The sequence below is a fragment of the Octopus sinensis genome, linkage group LG3 (genome assembly GCF_006345805.1).
Source record: "Octopus sinensis linkage group LG3, ASM634580v1, whole genome shotgun sequence".
NCBI classification, from domain to species: domain Eukaryota; kingdom Metazoa; phylum Mollusca; class Cephalopoda; order Octopoda; family Octopodidae; genus Octopus; species Octopus sinensis.
Window position 1 is genome coordinate 90,216,745 of NC_042999.1, and position 26,903 is coordinate 90,243,647.

Consider the following 26,903-nt stretch of genomic DNA (forward strand, 5'->3'; position numbering starts at 1 on the left):
AATATTTGCAACAGAACAGAATCCCCTAAAGGTACACGAGCCAGTTGGCGGTGTTAAATGAGGGTAAATAATTAGATCTACTATCCAACACAAAGTGTTATACCTAAAACAAAGTACTCCACTGTGCTACCTATATGAATCAACTAAATTGACCAGTACTGATATATCACCATTGAGCAGCTAATAGTAATCAGGACATCAAGCCCCCAGCTAGTAGTAGTAAGGATATCTAGTCCCGTTCTTTAGGAGCAATCTATAGTGAGCTAATAGTAGTAAGGACATCAACCCCCACCAGTTAATAGTAGTAAAGATATCCAGCTTCATCCTTTGAGAGCAATCTATAGTGTTCACTTTTGTTTTGGATATATTATCTGTACATTTAAGGTCTTGTTACATTGTAGTCCCTACTTCAAAAGTTGCAATATGAAGAGAAGTTTTAAGGAAGATTTGGAAGCTTCAATAACTACATTAGTAACTTCTTCAAGTTCCTAAGTCCCAGTAACAATCTTTCATATAAACATTCAATAATTAGAAGGATGACTATCTTACAGGTACATGGTAACTTCACAAGTGTTGGTGCTACATAAAAAGCACCCAGTACACTCTGTTAAGTGGTTGGCATTAGTAAGGATATCCAGCCATAGAAACCATGCCAAAACAATAAAATGTGGTGGAACCTTCTGGCTTGTGTGTTCTTGTCAAGCCATCCAACCCATGCCAGCTTGAAGAAAAAGGCAGATCTTTTTCATTTGCTTCCAACCACTTGAAGATTTTTCAATTCTCAATGGATTGTTTTCAAATTTTTCACAGATGTAGTTTTGCATGCTGATGATGAATAATAACTAACAAGAGAGAAGTATTTAGTTGTATATTTTTAGTCAATGAAATGAGTTGTGTTCTCACAAGTGGAAGCTGAATATGTCTGCTGCCATGGCAACTAAGTTGCCATAACTACAAACAATATCATTGAAAATGAAGAAAGGAAGCTTGAGGCTTTTTTTAAAAAAAAAAAAAAGAATTTAATGAAAGAAAAGAAAACAAAAATGGATTTTTTAAAAAGAAAAAAAGAATTTAAAAATGTAAATAAGGAAATAATTTTTTCTTGAAGATTTATATTTATATACAATAATAATATTATTGCCATAGTCAGTTTTTTGACATGCTGCTAGAATTAACAGCCAAAACAAAACAAAAATATTGAAATTAGTGAATATGAGATATACCTTGCAGTATCTTTTCAAACAAGTCTTGTTTTGAATACATGTAGCACCACATAAATTGCAGAGATACAAGTCCACTGAAGAATGATGAAAGCCACAGCATCATTTATTTCCTCATTTCAGACAGGCTCAAATGCTTTCTGCTTATTGAGTATGGGTCCTGTCCTGCAAGTTTACAAACTTGACTCTGTAGTTCACCATTCTATTGCGAAATTAGTATCCTGGTATCTCAGGAATATGTGAGTATGCATGCCATGGGTCACTGTAAATAGTTGTTCCTAACAAAATTGATTGACAAATGAATTCTTTGAGTGTATTATGATCTCAAGATAGTATGGGGAAAAGAAAAACTTCTTGAGTTTCATGACACACAATGCTGAAAACCCACTGTTTGAGTAGCATTTGATCTGTTTTATTTTCTTGAAAAGCCCGTTTTGTCTATTTCAACACTTCTGCTAGGAGCACCAATTTCTGTTGGTTTGCATAGCAAATTGTCTGCTGCAGTCACACCAATTCCTAATTCTTCTTTACAAAATTTATCTCTTTCACCCAGCAGTGTGTAAATGAAATTGTAGTTCTAAGTGAAAGGGTTTCCCTTTCCAGCCACATATTTCTTCTGACAGACACAGACTCTCGGCATTGTCTCTTACTACACTTCCAGTATATGCAGCCATGTTGTTGTTTGTTATATCATCATCATCATCGTTTAACGTCCATTTTCTCAGGTGGCATGGGCTGGACAGTTTTACTGGGGACTGGCAAGCCAGGAAGCTGCACCAGGCTACAATCTGATGTGGCTATGTTTCTACAGCTGGATGGCCTTCCTAATGCCAACCACTCCACTCTGAGAGTGTAGTGGGTCCTTTTTACGTGCCACTAGTACAGGAGCCAGTCAGACAGCACTGGAATTGTTCATGTTCGGATGGTGCTTTTTATGTGTCACCGGCACAGGGAGCCAGTCAGATGGATCTGGCAGCGACCCATGCATGAATGGTGCTTATTGCATTCCACCAGCACTAGTAATGGCCACAACTACAATTTCCATTTGATTTGATTTTGATTTGACTTAATAGGTCTCCTGAAGCATGGATTGTTGTCCGACGATTCAAAGGTACTTTTTATGTTCAAAAGAATTAAGTTGTCATGACAACAAACAGTTTTGACTTCCACCGCGAGGGTAGTGGCTTAAATTTCATTGGCTAAAAATACATAACTTTAAATGCTTCTAACTTCTTTATTTAAAAATTTTCCAAAATAATAACTGCAATATTTGATATCAGCATGCTAAACTATATCAAATGTACATTTTTTGAAAATGTTCAGATTAAGATTGTTGAAAGCAAATGAAAAAAATCAAAAAAGGACTTTAAATGATGATGATGATATTTTGTTTGAGTCAGCATCTTGCAACTTAGAGTTTCACTTTCTTCAGGCAAATTGTGAGTGGAAAATCAATGGGATTATCACATTTATAGTTTTCTAGTCATAGGGTGTGAATGTGGGGAGAAAGAATGATAAAAGAAGGGAGAAAGGAAGAGAAAACAGGGAAAAGTAACAGACAGAAAATGAGAGTAAAAAGACTGAGAAAGTAGAGTGAAAGGAAGACAAGAGGCAAAAAAATGGAGAAAAATAGAAAAAAGAGAGATTTTTTTTCTTTTTAATTTATTTTACTTTATTCCTTCTGAACTATTGACCATTTCTCCAGAACAGTACACTCCTAAAATTCTTTGTATCTATTCTACATTTTGTTTACTCTTTTGCCACCTTACTCATTCTTAATTTAGCATCTCTGCTATTTCAACTGTTATATTTTTCATTCATTACTTCTTGTAGTTCATGTGCTATCCCATCCTGTATGCATCTTACACCTGTTTTCTCTTTTCCTTTCCTTTTCTCCTTATCTTCCTTTCATTTCATTTTTTTTTCTATTAGTCTCTTCCCTTTTCCCCCCCTTTATACTTCTTACCATTGAAAAGTACAAAGCCCATCTCTTTTCCAGTTACAACATGCCTGAAGATCTTGTGAACCTACAGGTAAAACTCAGAGTAGCAAGAGACTGATTCAACCAAAATAACATAACATTAACCTCTATCATGATTTTGACTACTCTTTTTTGACAGTTAATACTAAACGAATATATATATCATCATAAGAATATATATATAGCAATAATAATTCTCTAAACGAGATATAGACAGTAACTGCTCCATAACAAAAGGGACATTAGCCATTTGAATGTGGCTAGGGACAGGGCAGGGCGGTGGGGGTGTTACTGATGCATTTAGCCCCAGGCGATCATCAACGTCACCAGATAGGCTGACACCTTCACGGTGTCCTCTATCCTGCAAAGGGAGATCATTCCCCGAAGAAGCGGATGCCACATACGGACCCAGGTTTCGAGGTGTTTGCCTCTCGTCAACGTATGGTAGGCACCGCCCCTCGACGAACGACTCTCTGTGCAGGATATTTATATAGAGATTTTCACGTAAATACATTTACTGATTTCGAAAATCTGTTCGACAGCAATAATAATTCTCTAAACGAGATATAGACAGTAACTGCTCCATAACAAAAGGGACATTAGCCATTTGAATGTGGCTTAGAGAATTATTATTGCTGTCGAATAGATTTTCGAAATCAGTAAATGTATTTACGTGAAAATCTATATATAAATATCCTGCACAGAGAGTCGTTCGTTGAGGGGCGGTGCCTACCATACGTTGACGAGAGGCAAACACCTCGAAACCTGGGTCCGTATGTGGCATCCGCTTCTTCGGGGAATGATCTCCCTTTGCAGGATAGAGGACACTGTGAAGGTGTCAGCCTATCTGGTGACGTTGATGATCGCCTGGGGCTAAATGCATCAGTAACACCCCCACCGCCCTGCCCTGTCCCTAGCCACATTCAAATGGCTAATGTCCCTTTTAATATATATATATTCATATATATATTCCATGCTGACATGAGCTGAACAGTTTGACAGGATCCAACACATCAGAGGACTACATCAAGCTCAAAATAACAAACACTTTACAAAGTGTGCTGGGTGCTTTATTTTATGGCCTTAGCTCTACTGAGGTCACCCACTTAATTGCAAGACAAAGAAAAAAGTTTCTTGACTTAGTGGAAGTAGAGGGAGGTGGCTTTATGCCAAGTGTTGAGAAGCTAATGTATGATAATGTGACAAGAATGTGTCTGGCTGTAGAAGAGTTACATGATTACTCTATATAACTGTGGGTGGGAGTAACTGGAGAGATAAAGATGGTGGTGACTAGGTATTGGAGCTTATCCAGGCAGTACTAGAAGGTTGGTATAAGAGAGAATATGACAAGAGGATTGGGAAGCATGGGTAGATAGTGCTTAAGAATATGTGGAAAAGGTGATATGAAGGTAGAGGTGTATGTAGTGAAAATGTGATTGATGGTAAATAGCCATTTGAGAGAGAAGCTGCAAGAAGTAAGAGTGGCTCAGGGAGGAGGAAATGGTGACAATACAGAAAGTGTGGAGAGTAGCAGTATAAAACTGCAGATGGATGAGAAATAGGGTGGGGTGGGGATAAGAAAGACATAGTGAAGAGATGAGATCAGAAATATGTAGGGGTAGATATAGTGAGTGGAGAACGAAGGTGGAGGGAGCATCTATGGCAGATTTGAGTGGGTGATAAGGATGAGGTACAAAAGTCATAAAATGTAATTCAGGAGAAAGGGAGATATGATACTGAGAATAACGAATCAATGCCAAAAGGAAGTGGTTCCAAGGATAGGGATAACTGGTAGCACAAAAGGGGGTGAATTATGTGCAGTTCTGCTTTCTTTTGAGTAAAGCAGCAAAATAGTGCCATAGAAGAATGATAGGGTTAGGAAGATGAGAAGTAGGTGGCCAAGAAGTCTTGACAGGGACAGTGTGTATGGACATGAACATAATGCTTGTAGAATCTTATTTTCACTATGATGGATAAGTCTTGTCAACCATCTCCATCTTTTTTCATCTCACCTGTGAAGTTTAACATCCTGAGGTCAGTTTTTGCAACTCCATCTTACATCTTCCAGGTTTCACTCACATTTAGCTATTGGCATTTTATGCAGCTCTCATCAATATGCATCAAATGATCATAACAGCACAGACTTCGCCCTTGTATCATTACATTTGATTCCTCTTACGCTGTTTTCTGTCAACTCATTAACACTCTGAAGTACATGCGCCTTAATGTTATCCAACCAACAGAGCATGCTAGTTTCATTCCTTTCTAGTCTGCCCTCTCTGTTCAGGACCAACATCTCACTAGCATATAACATTGCTGTTCATACAAACTGCTTTTCACTCTGAGACTTTTTTTTATCAACAGAGGGAATAGCTCTTTGTACTTACATCATCCTATTCTTATTCTAGCAACAATACTTTCAGAATATTCTCCTCCTCTGCCAATTTTGTCACCTAGGTAACAAAAATGATCTAATCCCTTGAGCAATCCTTCTAGGTATTTGAGTATCTCTCTCTCTCTCTCTCTATATATATATATATATTCCCAGGTGCATTTATGTTTTTAATGCTGTTGACACTGCTGAGTTGAACAGTACTGTCCAGGGGATGAAACCATAGTGATTTCTGTCTGGCAGCTGATAATGGGACTGTATAATTTGGTATGCTTTGTGAATTTTTTTTTTTACATCTTGGGGTCTCCTTATTCTGAGTTGTCCTTCATTTTCATAAGTTGAAAGTGTTTGTGAATTAATATTGGCTGATTTATTTCCTAGATAATCTTATTAGGTTTGGATAATGGTTTCTAATTTTGGTAGGTTATGTGGCATATATATTTATATAGTAAAGATTATTTGCCAACATAATGTGGCAATCCCAGTTGGGATGAATGTTACTGTTATTTGGACCCAGGAAACATCGTCTCTAGCTGACTATACAACACACTGTATCCTTATATTTTCAAACAGGGGAGTTTAGCATCCCCACTTAACACAAAGCAATATCTGTGGACTGTAGTTTCTAGGTTATTTCCCTTCTTCAGCACAGAATAACTGCTCGGCTAGAGATGGCACTGCTAAATTCCTGTTCAAAAATATAATTTTCAAAGTGATGCACAGTCACTGATCTAATAACTAGATAAATGATAAATAAATAAACATTATTATTTCTAAATCTCTCAACGAGACATTCAGTAACAGTACTCTAAAGTAAAGATTATTTGCCAACATAATGTGGTAGTCCCAGTTGGGATGAATGTTACTGTTATTTAGCCCCAAGAAATATCGTTTCCAGTTGGCTATAGAACATACTATCAGTGATCTTGTATTTTCAAACAGGGGAGTTTAGCATCCCTACTCAACACAAAGCAATATCTGTGGACCGTGGTTTCTGGGTTATTTCTCTTCCTCGGCACAGAATAACTGCTTGGCTGGAGATGGTGCTGCTTAACTTCAGGACTGATACATTATGTTGGCAATGGATCTTTACTGAGTGTCTCTTGTTGAGAAATTTAGAAATAATAATGCTTCTATTTATTAGATCAGTGACTGTGTGTCACTTTGAAAACTATATATATTTTTGAACAAGAGCTTAACAGCACCATCTTTGGCTGAACAGTTATTCTGTGCTGAGGAAGGGAAATGACTCAGAAACCGCAGCCCATAGGTATAGCTTTGTACTGATGCTAAACACCCGTTTGAAAATATAAAGGACACAGATAGTGTCGTATAGCCTCAGGAGAAGATGTTTCCCAGGGCTAAATAGCAGTAGCATTTGTCCCAACCAGGACTGCCACATTATGTTGGCAAATAATCTTTACTTTAGAGTACTGTTACTTAATGTCTCTCATTGAAAGATTTAGAAATAATAATGTTCCTATTTACTTCATCATTTAACATCCGTTTTCCATGCTAGCATGGGTTGGATGGTTCGACTGGGGTCTGGGAAGCCAGGAGGCTGCACCAGGCTGATCTGTCAGTGTTTCTACAGCTATATGCCCTTCCTAATGCCAACCACTCCGTGAGTGTAGTGGCTGCTTTTTATGTGTCACAGGCAAGGGGGCGGGCAGAGAAAGCTGACTACAGCCATGATCGGTTGGTGCTTTTTACGTGCCACCAGCATGGAAGCCAGTCAAGTCAGCACTGGCATCAACCACATTTGGATGGTGCTTTTTACATGCCACTGGTACAGGTATTACAACTAAAATTTCCATTTGATTTTGAATCTGATGTTGATGTACTTCACTCAAGAGGTCTCCTCAAGCACAGCAGCTCGTCCTACAATCCAAAGTAAGCACAGCAGGTCGTCCTACAATCAAAGGTACTTTGAATGGGCTGAGGTTGGTTATGTAAAGCTGGTGGATACGCCATAGACTCACTTTATTTGTTGGGTCTTTGTAGTCACAGCCTATCTCCAGAGGTCTCGGTCTTTTGTCATTGCCTCTGTGAGGCCCAACATTCAAAGGTCATGCTTGACCACCTCATCCCACGTCTTCCTGGGTCTACCTTTATCATGGATTCTTTCAACTGTTTGGGAGTGGCACTTCTTCACACATCTCTCCTTATCCATCTGTAATACATGACCATACCAGCGCAAACGTCTCTTGCACGCCACATCCAATGCTTCTTATGTCCAAAATTTCTCTCAGGATGCTTACAATCCGTCGTGTGTGCATACTGACATTACACATACTTATATAAATGTTTTGTTTTCATTGCCAGAATATTTGTGAATATGTATTTGGATAACATCTATTTTAATGTTCAAATCACTTTGCTGTAGTTTCTCTCAGATGCTATGCCAATGAATATTGTCATCATAGTAGTAGTGGCAGTAATGAAGTATACTTGAATTCCTGTTTGGGTAAATAAATTCTTAAATTCACTGCTAGATGAACCTATGTGGTTAGGGGACTATTTAAGCAAAGACTGACTGAGCAGCTTAGAAAAATTAGTTCCTTCTATGATTCCCACCTCCACCCTTATTAAAGTCAGACACACATGCATACAAGTGTAAAAGAACTATGCATGTAAATGGGTTTACATAAATGTCTACATAATAATACCTATAGTTTTATATTTTAGGCACCTCTGTTAGTCTACATATGTCTACAATTACATGAGTTTATATGCTTTTATGCCTAAATGAATGTATTTCATATACACACGTGTGTCACCTACTTTCAATATCACTAGAAGTTAACTGATGCTTTTTGACTGCCCTACCCATACCTGCACCATCCCCTGTTATTTTTGCTGGGTTTTGCCCCTGAAGACTTTGTGAGGTTGGGGGGAGATTGTGGACATTGAGTAGCATATCCATATTCTTCTTCACAGATGTTGACCACAGTCATTTACATGCTCTCACACTCTCCAGAAGTCCATAAATTTAGAACAGTCATGATTAATGTCAGTACTATGAAAGGTAGGTTTGGTGAGATTGTTGAAATTGTTGAGCGGTGAAATGTGGACTTTTGCTGCATGCAAGAGGTACAGAGACCCTCAACTAGACTACTTATGGGTAAGGAGCACAAATATAAATTCTCCTGGATAGGGAGTAGTGATGGGGTAGGTAGTGTAGGTATACTTTTGGCAGAGAAGTGGGTAGACAAGGTGATTGAGGTGGTCAGGATAATTGATAGGATTATCAAGTTAAGAATAGTCTTGTATAATGTAACAGCAACATTTATCTTTGCATATTCCCTACATGCTGGATTCACTGCTGAACAGGACTGTTTCTATGAATACCTCCTGCAGACTACCTCAACAACGAAGTCTGCATGGAAATATCAGCTTTGGCATTAGAATGGAGGAGGGAACAAGGCTTCTGGAATTCTGTGATACAAATGATTTGCTGGTCTGCAACACAAACTTCAGGAAACCAGCCAGCCATCTAATCACTTATCAGTTTGGTGGGCACTCAAGTCAGACACAGAAATATACTTTAATACATATAAGTACTCCAATCATTACCCAAAATTAAAGATGACTTGGTAGTATGCACCATACTTCCATTAAATGTTTTAGCTGTGTTATCTCAAGCAGACATAGACATCCTCTTGACCTGTGCAAAACAGCAGAACATCAAGGATGTGACAGCTGGTGTGAAGGAGGGTTGTACCAGCACTGTATTAATTTCATCTCAGTAAAATGGATTAATGTGTAATGAAGTGTTATCCTTGAGAGAATACCACACCACTCAGTTAAGAGATTGAACCTATGAACTTATGATTGCAAATCTACTCCTAAACACCAGAAAACATTCCTGCCCCCACCCAACCATACACATATAGTTGCAGTCCTGACTGTGTGGTCAAGAAGTTCATCTTGGAACTATTTTGTTAAGAGTTCTGTCCCACTGTGAAAAGATTCTACACTATAGCCGTGAATTGACCAATATCTTGTGAATGAAATTGAAGAAATTTGTTGTATATACATATGTATATAGGTATGTGTGTTCTGTGTGTGCTTGTGTGAGTGAGTTTCTCTTTGTCAGTGTTGCTGACTAAAGAAAACAAAAGCCTCACTAACAATACAGGTGTCATATGCTTGCAGTCAACTGTGAAAGCAAGTCTGCAATTCTTGGCATGTTGCACAATCTGATTCTGATAATTATCAGTATCAGATGAAAAATGGCAATATTAAAATGGAGAGTTAAAACATAAAGCAAGAAATAGAAGGACTTTTGGGAATTTAAGTAACATGTGCTACTTATGATGATTTGAATAGCATAAAAAAATAGCTGGTTATTTCTAGCAGTTCAAGCTTGTGAAAATAAAAAAATATCTATGGTAGAGTTGTAATTATGCATAATAATAGTGTATGCTGATGAAAAAGATAAGGAAGGGATGAGTGAGGAGCAGTTGTTATTCTTACTAAAGTATGTGAACATTAAGTACCTATATGCTATAGATCTTTCCTGCAGTCAGACCTGGACGCAACACAGCAATAGATTACTGACTGGCAGTGGACCACCATACATTTTGGGAGGAAAATTCAGCTTTTACATACTCCCTCAACAACACCAATCTCAAGTCTGCTAGTGAATATGACCTGGGTATTATTATCAACAGTGATTGGCATTGGACAAACCACGTCTCTAAAATTATCAAGAAGGCTGAGGGAGTCTTAGCATCATTGATAAGATCTTTGTCAGCCCCTCTCCAGCTATCTATTTAAAGCTGTATATAGCTGGAATCTTTATCTTGCTCAGTATATCAATCTTCTGCAAACTGTCAAAAACATGCAATCAGACGATTACCTGCTTTCAGGCATTTACCATACACTGAACGTCTTGCTTCCCTGGATAAACTTACAAAATCAAAACATAACACAGCACCCATGACTTTTGGAAACATTTTTTCATGGACACTACAGCCTTCAAAACTCCCATGTCTCCTGAAATTCGCTTATAGTACATATATGGTTCATGCACTTTTACCTACTTTTTCTTACGATTTGTAGTGCACCTGAGCACTGAATACAATAAGTTTATTATTATTATTATTATACATGTGATCTGATTATTACTTGTAAATAGATTAAATTCCTCTTCAACTGAAATATTTCTTAATATAAGCAAGCGATCATTTTATAATTTAGTAAGAAAATTAACAACAAAAACAAACAAAAAAAAATTATTCCACTAAAGGTTATATTAATTAATGGTTATACAACTGAATTTGAAATCAAATTAGTATTAAACAAGAACATAAAGTAAATTACTGAAAGATTTAAGGCATATTACAGTTGAAGATGATTTCAACATTACCCAGTCTTTGATATGTACACAGTAACAACTTCAACAACATGTTTTTTCGATAAGCTTTATTTATTGACAGATCAAATCAATGGAAAAGAAATAAAAAAAAAAATATAAAAGGGTGGAAAGAAAGGAAGTAATTTTGCAGCAAAGTCTTATAATAACTAAGAATAGCTGGAATAGTTTCCTTCCAAATAGTAGAAACCATCAATGAACAACTGAAGTTCTCTGACAATACAGCAAGCTCAGTGAGTGTATCATATATATATATATATATATATATATATATATATATCATGACCAGTGGGCAATGATGATTTCATTACTATGAATCAGTAACCAGGCAATTGATGAAATTATCAGTATCTGATGAAAAATTGACAATATTAAAAGGGAGAGGTAAACATAAAGCAAGAAATAGAGGGACTTTGGGGAATTTAAGTAACATGTGTGCTGTTAGTAGTTACAAAGAAATTCAATTCAATATATATATTTACAGGTAAGGTACATAAATATACCAAGGAGTGAAAGACAATAAGTATGGTAGACAGTTAAATTAGTAGAAAAAAGACAAAAAAAAAACAACCTAAACAAAAGGATTTTGTCAGAAATGATACTGATACTTGGTGGTTAACAGATATAGGAAGTCATCTACTGCTTATGCATAGTCAGTTTGGAATGAACCTTTCATGTATATTCTGACAACATAAACAAGTAATAAAAAGCTACAGCCAGTTGGAATGTATTTTTAAATAATTACTGTCAATAATGGAAAAGTTGTGGAAACAGTATGTAATGATAGCTGTAATGACATGAGTAAAGAGATACTGCTTTGATAGTAGTAGTATATTAGTCACAGCCTTTTTACTGAACAACTCAGTCAACACAGCTCTTTATATAGTCTTCTGGCGGTTATATCTCCTGAACCATGTTTAGATGATGAAAGGTGGGTGGGTGGGCAGGCGGGAGGGGAGGTTATGAAGTACATATAAACACACATTTAACACAGCAAACCAACAAAATAAACATTGTAAAAAGATAGGTTAATACCAGTTTCAGTCACTGCATAGGTTAATAGTCAATCTGAAGGTAATTGTGATCTTGCTGGCACTTACCTACATTGTTGAATCTACAAACTGATGGAAAGTTGAATATTTGTATTTAAGCACAAGTGTAACACATTTTATACAAAATATATTAAACATTATCAGTATTATTTCAAAGAAAGCAAGTAGAACTGTATATTCCATCATCATATTAAAAAAAAAAGTTAGTGAGGGAGTTTGGGGTGGAGAAAGAAATAAAACTTTTGACTCAAGAGTAGACTACTAGCTAAAACAAAATTACTTCCCATGGGAGAAATGCATCAATTTTCATTGTATTTATAGAGAGAGAAGGAACATAACACAAGTTGAAACATTGGCACTTATAAATACCTCAATACTTGGATTAAGGACAGACCAAAATGCAGCATTCTAGTCAATGGTATAACTTGGGTATTAGAGAAGAAAAATTCAATTTCTGGAAACTTTAAAGCCATGCTAGAACTGAATCAAATGAATATTTAAAGGACATACTAAAATATCTGCATAGCCATGAAGGAAATTTTAGTTAAATATTTACCAATACAATAATCAAGAAATAATATCCTTAAAATAATGTTTTGTTATCTAATTTAGTGCTGTCATGCCTACATGTGTACAAACGCACACACACACACACATAAACATAGATGAATGAAAAGAGCCCTCTGTACACGAAGCAGATTATACAATTATTGGAAAACAGTTAATTCCATAGTTACTCAAAGAGCAAACAAATGCATGAAGTATAGCCCTGTGATGCTTCAGATCATATTGTGGATTAATGCACAATATATATATATGCACATGCACACATATGACATTAGTTCAGTTTACTGAACAAAATAAAGGGCTAGAAACATTTAGTGCTGAGTTAAACTGTTTATCGAATATAATCTCTGCCACACTATAATAGTGTTTTAGATCAGAGTTAGACCTTGACTAGAGGTTAAAAATAAGAGACAAATTAGTTTTCAAATATAGTTAGAAACCAAGATAATGAAGGCTAAAGAGAGTTAAAGTCTAGTGTATGTAAGTTTATGTTCTTATAGCAGAAATGGAGTAGGTGAACGAAATGATATAATAAATGTAAATTAAATAAAAATGAATATATATATGTGGATATATTCATAGAGAAATATTTGTGGAGATAATACGAAAAACTCAGTTTTTGTGAAATAAAAGAAAAGAAATATTGTTTACTAGCTAAAGGGAAGTAACTATTATGAACCGTTAGAAACTTGAGTTGTGTTTATTTAAAAAAAATCTTTTGTGACTGGATTGTCAAGTCGCCATTCAGGGAAGTTATTGATGCCTCTGTTCATGGAAAGAGGGAAGGTTTGGCATAAAGTGTCAAGGTTGACTGTGAATTATGCATGTGAGCAGAATATCAAAGAGTAATGGTTATCATCAGCATAGGAGTAAGCATTACTAAAAGTGATGACAAGCAATCTTTAACATAGTAATGTTAATAGATTTGGGGATTAGAGAGACTCACACCCCACCCAGCAACAGCTTATCAAAGAGAGTCTTATGTCACACAAACGCTTACAAATTGTGATGACGTCTCTGAAGATAAGACCACTGATAAGCGATATAGGAGAATAAGGCCCTAGATCTGGTATTATGAAAGATGTATTGTAGTGTAATTAAGACTTCAGTTGTTGAGATCAGAAGTGAGAGTGATAGGCAGATTATTGGTAGGATCTAAGAGTTTACCTTAAACAGAGGTAGGGCACTGTAATATGCTCCCAAAGAAGCATGTCACATATTCTAGTATAGAAAGAAATATTGAAATGTTCAGCAAGACTCAAGAACATTTGTTTGAGAGTAGTAGAAAATGCATGCATTGTGGAGCTGGCAAAATATAGAGCTGCAAATGTGGAAGATTTTTCTGTAAGAGTACTGCTTAAAGAGGCACCTTGGTTGAAGAGAGGCAGATAGCAGGGTTTTGCAAGATTAGTAAAAAAGAAATAAAAATAACTAGTTGCAATTGGGGATGCTAGCTTTGGGAATGCAGTGATGACTAAAACCTATTCAGTGGAATTGAGTGAGTTTCTGCAGACTGGTGGTGTGTGAGTCAGGATTAAGGCTTTGGTTGTGGGAGGGATATGAAGAGAGATGCTTAGGAGGATGGCTTTGGTTGCTTAGCTGTCTTAGATAGATCAATGGCGAAGCATATTTGCTTTCAGAAATAGAGCAAAACTAGCAGATCTCTGACCAGTTACTTTGAAGTATTATAGTATTTTAGGGAGTTGGTTTGTTGTAAGAGCAAGTTGATGTATAGCTCATAGCCTTGACTAAACAGATGATTTGATAGAAGTATAGAATGGCGACAATTTAGTAAAAGTTAGGTTTGGTGGTGAGAAAGAGATCAATGGCAATTTAAATACCTGTGTGACAGAGATATAAGTGATGACATTAACTGTTGAAAAAGTGTTTAAAGTGGCACCTTTGCTCTTCTCGACCTTGCTGAATTTATTCCACTCTTAACTGCTTCTCCTTTTCTCAGAATTTTTACCAGTTGATCACTGGTGTGTTCATGGGTACCAAGCTGGGCCCTAACTATGCCAATTTGTTAGCTTGGTCACGTTGAATACCAAATCTATTTCACCAGATCTACAACCCTTACCAGTAAACAGCTTAACTTTTCCATCACTTTTGACAACTTTTGTCATGATATTGTAGATAATTCTCGTCATATGCTAGTTGTATTACTCAGAGTCGATTAGTAATGTAGATGAATTGTTAGAAAGAGATAGTGGATTTAGTGTGAGTGGAGTGGTAAGTGATAAAGTAGTAAAAGGTGGAGACATTGGGGTAATCATTAGAAACAGATTGTCCATAAATTTCACAGAAGTAGTAGTGATGGTGATTGTGATATCTAAGGTAGGGTAGAACCCTACCTTAGATATCACAATCACCATCACTACTACTTCTGTGAAATTTATGGACAATCTGTTTCTAATGATTACCCCAATGTCTCCACCTTTTACTACTTTATCACTTACCACTCCACTCACACTAAATCCACTATCTCTTTCTAACAATTCATCTACATTACTAATCGACTCTGAGGCTCAGTCATACCACATAGTTCACTACTTCTTAAGAGTGGCTGCCCACAACTAATCATTGATACTGCTTACCACTGAATGCTCATGCTACTACTCTTCTACTTTGTTTGTTCAACTTCCAACCATTTTCGCTCTTCACTCACCTACATTTCTTCTCTTTTACCTCTCCAGAGCACCATCCCATGGAACTTTTGTCTCTTTTAGTCTGACATCACTTCCTACATTTTGCTCTATATAACCTTTCTCTTCCTTCAGTGGATTTTTCTGTTTGCTCCTGTTGCAACATCTGTCTCTCTACCCAAGACCTTACGACCTTGCACCATGTACACCATTTACTGCATAAGATAAAACTCTGTGGTTTGTGGTATATTGTAAAGACTAGATCAACAGTTCATTTTGGAGAACACCTTTTAGATGTTCAACACAAGAGCATCAGATTTTTCCAACTTGCAAACTATCACATTAATTTTTCTGGTACCTCTGCTTGCATCTCACCATCTTTAATGTTTTTACCCCAAGGATCTCCTGTTTCATATTTGTATTATGAACAATTGATTTTTCATTGAAACAGCCTATCAAGTTGAGGTTAATAATCAAGTTGCCTATCTCTAATAATATTGCCTTCCCCTTAACACTACCATACACTGATAAATACCCTCCTGTGCACTTTATCTAGCAAAGCATACTATTATGATTTGTTCATACCACCTGCATAGTAGTACATTACCTCATCACTATTTTCATCTACTCTCTAGAACATACTCAAGCTTATACATCTCATTTATCTCATTCAGCTCTGAAACATTAGGCTGAAAAGCACCATTCTACACACTGCCATTATATCCACTTCAATTTTCATTTGCCACAGTCGCTTCGCTGTAAAACATTACAATTCATATAGCATTTTCTTTCTTCTTTAATGCTCCAATAAAAGACTACAGTGTGAAATTCTGGCTCCTGCATTCCTTCTAAATTTATGTTCCAGATTATCATTATAAATATATGCACACACACACACACACACAGACATAGTTGCACATGTATATTTACACAAAGCACACATAACTATAATTAAACATTTCATGATTTAATATCACATTACCTAGTGTAGCCATAGTCTTTCAGATGTGTTTATGAGAGATCTCACAGGTGAAACTTAGATGCAGTAGTGGATCAGTAATTGTTTATTTACTATTATAAATATAATAAACTCTACAGAATGTATTGATTTTCTTTTGTTTATGGCTGTGTACATGTGTGTTTGTGTGTGTGTGTGTGTGTGTGTGTGTGTGTATATATATATATATATATATATTCAGCACAACATGTATTTATAGTGAATGTATAATGAAATGTGAAAATTGACGATTTAAAGTCTGTTCTCAACATATTGGCAGAGAAATAATTTTTCTTCTGCCCTTGTTTATATATAGATAAATAGATTGATAGATATGTGCAAACATTTTTACAGGCATAACCATGACATGTTACTTGTGTGAAAATTAGGTTGATAGATGTAATCAATCGAGAAAATACCTTACATTAATTTCTTTAAGTTGCATCATTAACAAATCTTTATTTTGTTGGTATAAGAAGACTGTGGAGAAAGTGATAGCTGAAGCTTTGATTGGTTTATTGCTAAAGAAGAGCTTAAAAAGTTTTAATTTTTTTATGCAGAGTATTAGAACTGATTAATTGTTGGTAGTAATTTATGTAGTGGTATGTATCATTTTAGAAGTTACTCATCCACTTGTAGTAAATAGTGAAATCACATAATAATGAAGTAGGAGAGTACTTCATTGTATAGAATGTATAGATTAGATTGAATTTCTAGGTATAAAGTATATCTTACACCATTGACAATGTGCTTTTTTGGTCAACAAATACAGAAACCAAGTATATGAGGAAAGAGTTAGAAAGCCAATGCTTTGACAGAGTTCGTTAACGAAACATACATATAGGGAACATACACATAAAATTGTTCTGGAATGTGATAAAGGTCACCATACATTATTATCATTATTATTATTATTATTAAAATAGTTCTACTATTCTGACAGAAATAGTAATAATAACAACAAGGTTTCAAGTCTAGCTGATATTAGCTGTAAAGCAGAATTTACAGAATTTCTTGTCTAACTGAACAGACAGCTACTTGACACCTAGGTTAAAAAATACAAAGTTTTCTCATCTGGTCTCTGCTAGCTCCTACTCTGTCTCACCAAACCACAATTTAATAAATGCTCACAAGTGAAAGGGCAAAAAGGGAACTGAAGTATATCAGTTGAATAGTAAGGAAAAAATTAATGATTATATATAGGAGTATAAAGTTGAGTCAGTCAGTAAAATGCCTGAAAATACTGACATTGAATTCAGAATTGTCACTGAATAAAGAGAAAATTCTGGCCATTAGTGACGAGAATTATCTACAATATCATGACAAAACCGGTTCAATTTGACAAAACTCTATAATATTCTATGCTAGTTGTATTACTCGGGATTATAAATGCTAATGGCATCAATTAAGTATTTAATTTAAACCATATAACTTAAGTGTTCAGAACTGCAAATATGCAATTGTGTATTATTGTCACAGAGAGATAGTTAAATAAGTGTGGTAGGTAGGTGAGTTGGTTACATCTAAATGTAATGAGATACTACAATTTTATTGCTGCTTACAGCTCTACACATCATAGGAGATTTTTTTTTTCCGGAAAAGTGAGTCTGATAGTCATTACAATCCAGCAGAATCAATCGTTGAAAGGTGTTGGTCCAATATTAGTGATGGAAATGATAACAACAGCAATGGTAGATTCAACAGCAAGAGTAACAGCAGCTTTGTTACTACCTACATAAGGGACTGGGCAAATTAATCACCTCTATTAACTCTTCAAATAGCAAAGGAATAAAAAGGTTAACAGAAATAAACATTACAATTACTAGAGAGTAAGTAGTAGCAGGGTATATAGTGGGGAAGGGAAGAATGGTGGTAAATTTAGCACCAATATTTGGGAAATGTTTCACTTCAACTTTATTAATTAAAATAGTTTAGAATTTAAGTTTACTATTTCTGAGTTAAATGCAAACACAAATTACACATTAAGACAGGAAAGAAAAAAAGGGGTTAATTTCTAATACAGAGATTATAGAATAAATTAAACCTCTTAATTCGTAAAGACTAACACATATATTTCACATTTGTTTGCATAGTATGTTGTAGTTAAAAGGCGCAGAAAGTTTTGAAAAGGAAATAAAACGATTCATTTTTCTGAAAATCTGATTAATGTATAAATTACTGTTTAGAAGGAAAATAGTTCAAATTAAGAAAAGATATGTGAATATAGCTCTTTGATTGTGATTTAAACTAAGGCTATGTTCATCACATCTTTATAAAGTAAGGATATTACTGAAACTCATTTTTTATCACTTTTGCAAATGTACACACAATTCATAAGCTACAAGCATTTTATCAGTGTTTACAAGATAACATTTGATTGAGAAAAATATATATGTAATAACAATTATACTTTGATGATAGATTATTATAATTATCATCATTTTTAAAAAATAAAGTATACATATCTATAGTATCTACTAAGGTCTAAATAAGACCCTGAGGTAGTATCATTTCACAAGACTGAAGGAGACATGTTCCACAAGGTACCTTCAGCACATGTGTGTTTGAGATTATTTCATAAAGAATATTTATATTTAACTCAACAATGTTCTGAGTCCCTTTACTTCATTCTTATTATTTTTCTCTTGCATTACAAATTATCATTATTAAGTTAAAAGCACAAACAATAGAATTATTTTCAGATAGGTAAAGATTAAAGATTAGTAAAGAAATTTGAGAACACTCTAATTTGAAAATTAACTTAAAAAACAAGGAATGTTTAACAATAAAACAAAAAAAAAAAACAAAACAAACTAATAGATTTGTTGCTGTATTGATCTCAGCTTCTTTGATGAATCAATTGATTTGTTAACTATGAAAATCAGAATTGCTCAAAAATTTTTCAAGCCCTTAGACATACATCCTTTTAGTCATCACAAGATATCTTGTGATTAGAGCTGAAGGAGTTATTTTTACACACACAAAATCTTTCCTGTTTTGCTCACTGCACATAGTTTAAATTGCTAGTAGCAGCACACCATGATTTATAATAGTTTTAACAATTAAATTTTATTCTTCATTGCACATAATTTGACACTGATGTAAAATGCCTGGCTGCTTCACAACCTAACATTATTTAGTTAGTTTACAGTAATAAAAAAATATCAATTTATTTAAAGAGAAAATAAATTTAAATATGTATATATATATATATATATATATATCAGTCAATAGAGAAATTCACATCATTACTGACTTACGTTGATTATATATAGGAAAGCAAAAAAAAAAGAATATATACAGTGTATTAGCTGAATTGGCTTTCATATAACAGTTACTAGTTCTTTGTGGAATGACAAAGCTTAATGATAAAAGAATAGATTAAGTCAAAGACCACATTTTGTATAAAGGTCTAGTGAGCAGTAGTTACTTCATTAGTACTCTTACCTAGGTTAGTCAAAGCTACAGCTGGTGAAGGGCAAGGAGGAGAACAGCGAGGGCTGGAAGTGTTTGTTCTAGGGGAGCCTTTAGCTGAGGATTGTAAAATATTACATATAACTGAGCTATTATTGCTGTTACTAATGTTGCTACTACCATTGTTGTTGCTGTAGTCCTTGTTGAGACATTCTAATGAATGTACTTTAGTCAACTTTCCATTCTCTATCCCAGCAGCTACATAAGAGAAGACACACAAAACTGCATAACAGATCTGGTCAGCCTGAAATGAAAAATATAAACATTTTTATTATTATTGAATATTTCATTAAGAAATTAATTACTGCAACTGTAGCTACAAGTTACAAATATTTTAGTTATATGCAGAGAAATTTGTTTTGTAATATCAAGAAAAGCTTTAATATATAAGCTGTTACTGATTGAAATCTGGATGTAAATTTCTTAAATTGGTAAAATACATTTTAAAATTAGAACTAAACAATTTTATTGGTACATTATCTAAGTTGCTTACTGATTAATGTTTTTTGAACATTATATCAATTTTTAACATAATTTTAGTAAAACTTAATGTTAATTTTTATCCTAAGAAATTGTCACTGAAAGTGAAAATAATCAAGAAATAACTCTAGAAACCAGACATGTATTATGAATCTCTAAATAAATTAATTTCAGCTACTGAAGTAAGTGACATGATCTCTTTTTGAAAGTAAGTTTTGCTAATGTCTACATAATTTTATGAAGATTAAAATGCGGATTTGAAAAAACACAAGTAGTTTGATATAATCAAGCAATATATTTCAGCTGAAAAGGCTGGTGAAGCATATATTTTGGCAGTTTATACAGGTATAATTATTATATATTAATATTACATACTTAAGATGAATTAAAAGCAAGGGGGAACAAATGAACTATTGAAATTCAACAATATTATAACTGGCAGATGATATATATATAAAAATTAATAAGAAATACTGATATAAATTATAGGTAAATGTTATATGATCACGCCATTAATTTAAAACTGAGGAGAAAGAAATGAAATATATAATCAAAAGTCAGGTTTAGTATAAGCAGAAATAATATGGTTTAGGTTATGATAAACTGAACGATGGATCAATGTCAGAAACATTAAAAAAAACCCAGTAAAACCTAAACAAGTTTGTTAGTTGTCAACGCTAGTTAGTTAAATGCAAATAATGATGGGGTTTTATCGAATGGAATCTTTTAGTTCAGCAGTATTTTATCCAAAGAAATATTAACTTTTTAAAATACTATATAAGATCTTTAAGACCTATTTTAATGAAAACCACAAGAATACAAGGTGAATATATGTCAAAATTGATAAAACATTGGAAAAATACCTTTCAGAATTTTGGTTACATTATGAGTTCAAATCCTACAAGATCTACTTTATTTTACATCCTTCTACAGTCAATAGAAATAAGTACAGAATACCAATGTGATTGACTATAGCCTATAAGACTGTTCCCCAGCATTGCCAAAATCAGTAAATAGATAAAAACATGTGATAATATTGTATACATATTAACTCCCATTTGTAGAGGTTTATTATTACTTGTCATAAATAGTTACACAAAGTGCATAATTCAAAAGTAGGAACCTGTGAAAAAGCACACAATTTTCTTAAGAATGTATGGTTAGGACTGTCATGAGAAATCCATTTAAAGATAATTTCTGATAACTAAAATTTCAATTAATGGAAAACTCTCTCAAAGAGTCTATACTTTGCAGATGCTGGTGCTTAAACAAATTACATCTGGACCAGAAAAGCCAGACTAATGATGGTAGCTAGAAAGTCTAGCTAGGTTATTTTACAAGAATTTTACATTCAAAATAGTTGTATATGGGGCTATGAGATCAAACTGATTTGTTTCTAGGTGCAATACTTTATTTTACATTGCTCCATTTCATCTGGCCATATGAAATTGGAATCACTTTATTTGGGGAAGTGCAGTAGACTATCATCCTACCCAACAGCTAATTTACTACACATCTATATGGTTAACACTAATGAATCTTGCCTTAAGCACTAGCTATACATATATTTGCTATTTCTGAAAAAAAAAAGCAGAAGATAAACAAAGTAAAAAATGAAAATGTAGGGTATCATAATCATCATCATTTTACATCAGCCTTCCATGCTGGCATGGCATGCAGTTCTAATTAAAATAACTATCCAGTGAGAAATTAATCTATCATTCACTTAAAACCAGAGTTAAACACTGGTCCATAAGAACTACAGAAGGCATTATATTAAATCAAGTTAGGAAGCATTATTTAGATGTTTCATAGTCTATGAATAAAGCAAGAAGAAGGGGAAGAAGAAAACAATGGACATTCATCCAAGTAAAGAGTTAAAGTTATTAAAAGAACAGTTAAACAGTGAAAATTATTAAACTGTCTCTCTCATATTTTCCTAACATTTTACTTGTTACTTTACTATTAGCTGAGTGGAAGTAGGTTTTTCAGAAATAATGTTCATTGTTAAATACCTAGTAAAATTATTGTAAAGTAGCACTAAGTCACTATCCTTTTTAAATGCTGTTATTCTTGTATTTCCTTATATGAGGAGCTTATTTTCAAAATTGGTGTAAGTGCATATTTAGTTGATTTCATAACAATTAAAATACAATCTGCAAGCTCCTGGCTTCACACATGTGAAATTTTATTCAGTCAAACTGTGATAGATGCCATATAGACAGTAAGTGAATCTTAGTCTTCCAATCAAAATCAGATATACTGAAGTTGTTGTTTCCTCAATTACTCAAAAGTTACTCTGATGCATTTATCTTGTTTTGAAAGTAAGCTCTTCATATATGTATGTGTATTTATGGCTCCCTAATTACTATCTTCGATGTCCCCATGCCTGATGCTTTCTAAGAACAAAATACATGTCTATTAGTTATTGTTGTTTTTTTTTTTTTGCTCTAAATTAGCACTGATTGAGCAGCTCTATAGGCATAGGTGTACATCTGCCATGAAAATGACATTTTAAGATGCAAATTCTAGTAATTCAATACTCTAAAATTCTAGACTTACATTATCATTATTGTCCATTTATTGATGCTATTATTAGGAGGATAAGTCTCCAAATATTCTCATATATCTTGAACATGCTTCAACTCAAGAAAGTCTTACTTTTACTCATGCCTTTCTCACTTTAACTCTACTATGAGCACATTAAACAAAACATAGCAAATAGTTTTGTTTCTATCAACATTTTTATATCTTAGATGAATAATTATTTTGTCTATTTATTCTAGTTAAAATGACTGTTCTATTATTGAAATTGCTCTTGAAACTATAAGTATATACATTGCTGTTATGGTGAGTAAAAGAGAGAGTAATATATATATATAATATATATATATATAATATATATATATAATTAGATAGAGAGAGAGAGAGAGAGAAGAGAGAGAGAGAGAGAGAGAAAGAGAGAGAGAGTGAGAGAGAAAGAAAGAGAGAAAGAGAGAGAGAGTGAGAGAGAAAGAGAGAGAGATCAGTTTAATAAGTTTTCAGTATTCAAATGAAAAAGTTACTGCACAAAAGCCAGTGTCAAGTTAAGTATGTCCTACTCTTTATACAATAGGTGGATTTCTTTGAGCTTGAGCTCATTGCCATATGTTTCGCAAAGACACGGTGAACCATTAAAACCATCTGATTGGCCTAAAGATAAAGAAAGATTATGTTTCACAACAATTTTATGTACAAAGATATTCTGAATTGATTCAATACCATATTTATTCATGCATACAATGCACATTTTTTAATCAAATTTTTAAAACTGGAAACCTGTTTTTTCTTTCATTAAAGATTTCCATTTATGCAATTGATGCCCCATGAAATTAAATACAAAATATGAAATGTAGTTGTTTAAAATGCTTTTCACTTTCAGAAAATGTAAAATGTTGTTTCAAATAAATTAAGATTCTGATTTTATGAAGTTTTCTATTTGAAAATTTTCAAAAGGTGGGATAGAGTAAAAATTAGCATGGCTTATACATAAAGAACAGTGAAAATTAATTTTTGCATATTTATAATCTCTTGTTTAAAAGAGTGATGTTTGGTTTAAAATATGACTAACAGAGCTACCTTTTTATACCAGGTATATTATATTAGTAAAAAACAAATGGGAGTGATTTGAATATCCTATTTCTAACATGCTTAGCTATTCAATAAAAATAGATGCATACTTAAAATAGTAAGGTGTGATTAGAGAGAGATTTAACTGTTCTTTGTTAAGTAAACCAAAAGCAGTCCAAAAGGGATCTGTTAGAGTGACATCATTTTTAATGTTTATAGGATATAAACATACACGAGAGTTACAGTTGCTTTATATATAGTAACACATAAGGGATTCAACATTAGAAAACAGTTTTCAATTTAGATTGTGTGTCGATAAATTTGCATGAAGATTCTTGAATTTGTACTCATTTACAGATTTCATTATTGTTGTTCTTTAGCCCTAAGTCACTCAAAAGATAGATAATTTTCTGCAAAGAGCATTAAATATATATATTAATAATACTGAATGTAATTTCCCCAATAGTAGCATTACAGTATAGGAATAATTTTACAGCTTACATAAGTAAAGTTCAAATGTTACTTCCAAATTTGTCTTGTTTAAAATACATGAACTCTTTGTATTGCAGTTTCTACAGCCTTTATATATATTTTCAAATTTTTTTCATACATCATAATACTCAAGAAAAGTCTGTGCATATTGTACATGAGAGATATTTTTCATTCCCCATAATTAGGTTTGTGCATTACACAAGAATAAATACAGAATTCATCATACTATACCTGATAAAGTTACAATGATATCATAAACAAAAGGTTACCATTGCCATTAATCTAACTTACAAATTTGATATCTAATAAAGAATTTAGATAAAGTCACCTAAAATATAATTTTTATATTATCAAGTACTTTTTCTTATTTTTATGGTGATTTACAGCAATTCTATTATACTGAGAGACATTTTCAATGAGGGATTTATTTCCAGGATAGTTATTAATATTTTTCCAATAGTTACATTGACACACATATTAATATGTAATTTTACAACTTTGTGAGTTTTAAGCAGATATAAAGACATTGTAAATGATGCTTACTAACACAAAAACTGTTCTTTGACAAAAGGTTTTGTAAATCTATAAAATATTCTATGATGGAAATTTCATGGAAGGATTCTCATTTAAGAAAACAAAATGCATAAAAGTAATGACAAGGATAATAAAAAGCAACTGATCCTGGCACAAATGTACTAGTTAAGGCAATTTGAGAAAAACAAATGCTTCTTTAATTGTAATCAAGTACTAGAATCATATACTAAAAGGAAAAATTATATATACACACACACACACACACACACACACACACACACACCACACACACACACATATATATATATATATATATATATATATATATATATATATATATATATTCCCCTGTGTATGTGTGTGTGTGTGTAAACATACACATACTATGACTAAGATAAAAGAAACAACATTAGAGTCTATATCAATAACAGAAATCTGAACATAGTGAACAAAAATAAACATAATATAAACACACACTAGGTAAGAAAGGAGAGAAAGAAAATGCAATAATACTTTCTGCATAACTTAGTATAACTTGTAAAGGAGTTTGCCAACATAATCAAAACCTTAGCAAATGGAATGCTTCTGGTATTGATAAACAGAAACCAGAATTAACAATGTATGATAAAGAGATGATAAAAACCAACTCTAACCCTGTAAGAAGAGGAATTTTCCAGCCTTTATCTCCACTATTTTTTCTCTATCTCTGACTGTATTACAAAGGATGTTCAGTGAAAATAACAGTTAAAATGTTGAGAAAAAATTAAAAAATATCTCTTCTATATGGTTGATCTAAAAGCATATACAAGACACAAACAAGGCATTCAATAGTGTTAAGTTTTGAGGGGTATAGAATTATTTCTCAGTCATCACTAATCCTAGGTCTGTTCCTGATCCTAGTTGCTAGCACCTGTCGAGGAACCCAATAATGAGTCAATTAGGAGAAGCTGGTTCTGTGGTTTAAGCATATAGGACTCAAGAAGACTGATTCTTAGACATGTAACACAGAGGCCTTTCAGTGCATAGATTTGCTCAGGTGGCATGTGAATAAGTCACCCAAATCTAAGCTAGAGAGAGCAGTAAACTAGCAAAGTTAACTAAACTGGCAAGAGACAATAGGAAATCACTGCTGTATCTTTCCCAAGAAACAACACAAATCTTCAAACTTTGGCATGTTAGCATTATGTATGAAAAGTAAGAGAAGGGACTATATCTATTGGAGGACCTATTAAAAAGTAGATCCAACAGTAATATCAAAATGGGTACAGGATTAGACAAATATTTCAAAGTTACTCAAAGAAGATGAACACTAATTTTGAACTTGAAACATCAAGATAATTAAAACAGAGATGTAGGGCAGAACCAGTCATTTGGAGTTGTTGCTTAATCCCAGGTAAATCTTCATGAAGCAAGCTCAAGATGAAAGATGTTTCAACCATAGACATTATGACTTGTTTTTCAAACAGTGCATCCAGTACAACATTATTGAATAAGTCCTTCCTATTTTTAGATGGTAGCTTGTTATTTGCAAGGAACTTAGAGGTCAACTGTAACAGGTCAAGTGATTATAGAGAAGCTCTTTCATTAGCTTGTAGTAATGAGGGTGTTGCTGTTCAGCCCTGGGCTGCCCTCAAAGAGACCTGATTTTTCAAGTATAGTATATCTAAAACTATATTATCTAATGTATTTCTCCCATTTCTAAATGGTAGGATGTAGTATAAAAGTGATTTGGCTGCTACTTCTAACAGGTCAATATATAGGCTCCCTCATGGAAATACTTAGGAATAGATAAAACTAAGATACAACATAGAGTAATGAAAAAGAAAATTAAAGAGTACTGCCACCCAACCCCGCCAAAAATCCCTGAAATACTAGAAATAAGACTAGAATAGTCTAGTAATCCCAGATATAATCTACAGCTTCAAACTGAAAACTGATTAAACATTCAGTGCATTAAAAACCCAATTCTTCTATCTAAAAAGCTCATATCAGTGCATCATACACACTAACACAAAAAAAATTAGTCTGATATAGTAATCACAGTGGGGCTAGAAAAATATTTACAAATAAGGAAAAGTAG

The 26,903-nt window shown here is 33.6% G+C and overlaps 1 protein-coding gene and 1 long non-coding RNA gene across 14 annotated transcripts in view; one reads left to right on the forward strand and one right to left on the reverse strand.

Moving 5' to 3' along the window:
- Nucleotides 1-12,005: 12,005 nt before the first annotated feature.
- On the forward strand, nucleotides 12,006-16,020 carry LOC118762509. Its single transcript, XR_004998266.1, has 2 exons — nucleotides 12,006-14,713; nucleotides 14,939-16,020. It is a non-coding gene; the product is annotated as an uncharacterized LOC118762509 (long non-coding RNA).
- A 3,428-nt stretch (nucleotides 16,021-19,448) lies between these two features.
- LOC115209646 (MAP kinase-activating death domain protein) overlaps nucleotides 19,449-26,903 on the reverse strand; it is a 185,654-nt gene continuing 178,199 nt past the window's right edge. For 6 of the 13 annotated variants that reach the window (XM_036501146.1, XM_036501145.1, XM_029778107.2 and 3 more), the window contains one exon: nucleotides 19,449-19,952. In XM_036501146.1, coding sequence (XP_036357039.1) covers nucleotides 19,647-19,952 — 306 coding nt within the window. In that variant the 3' untranslated portion in view covers nucleotides 19,449-19,646. Of the gene's footprint in view, nucleotides 19,953-23,289; nucleotides 23,381-26,903 lie in introns of those variants that run through there. The other 7 variants (XM_036501150.1, XM_036501149.1, XR_004998265.1 and 4 more) reach the window with 4 other exon arrangements.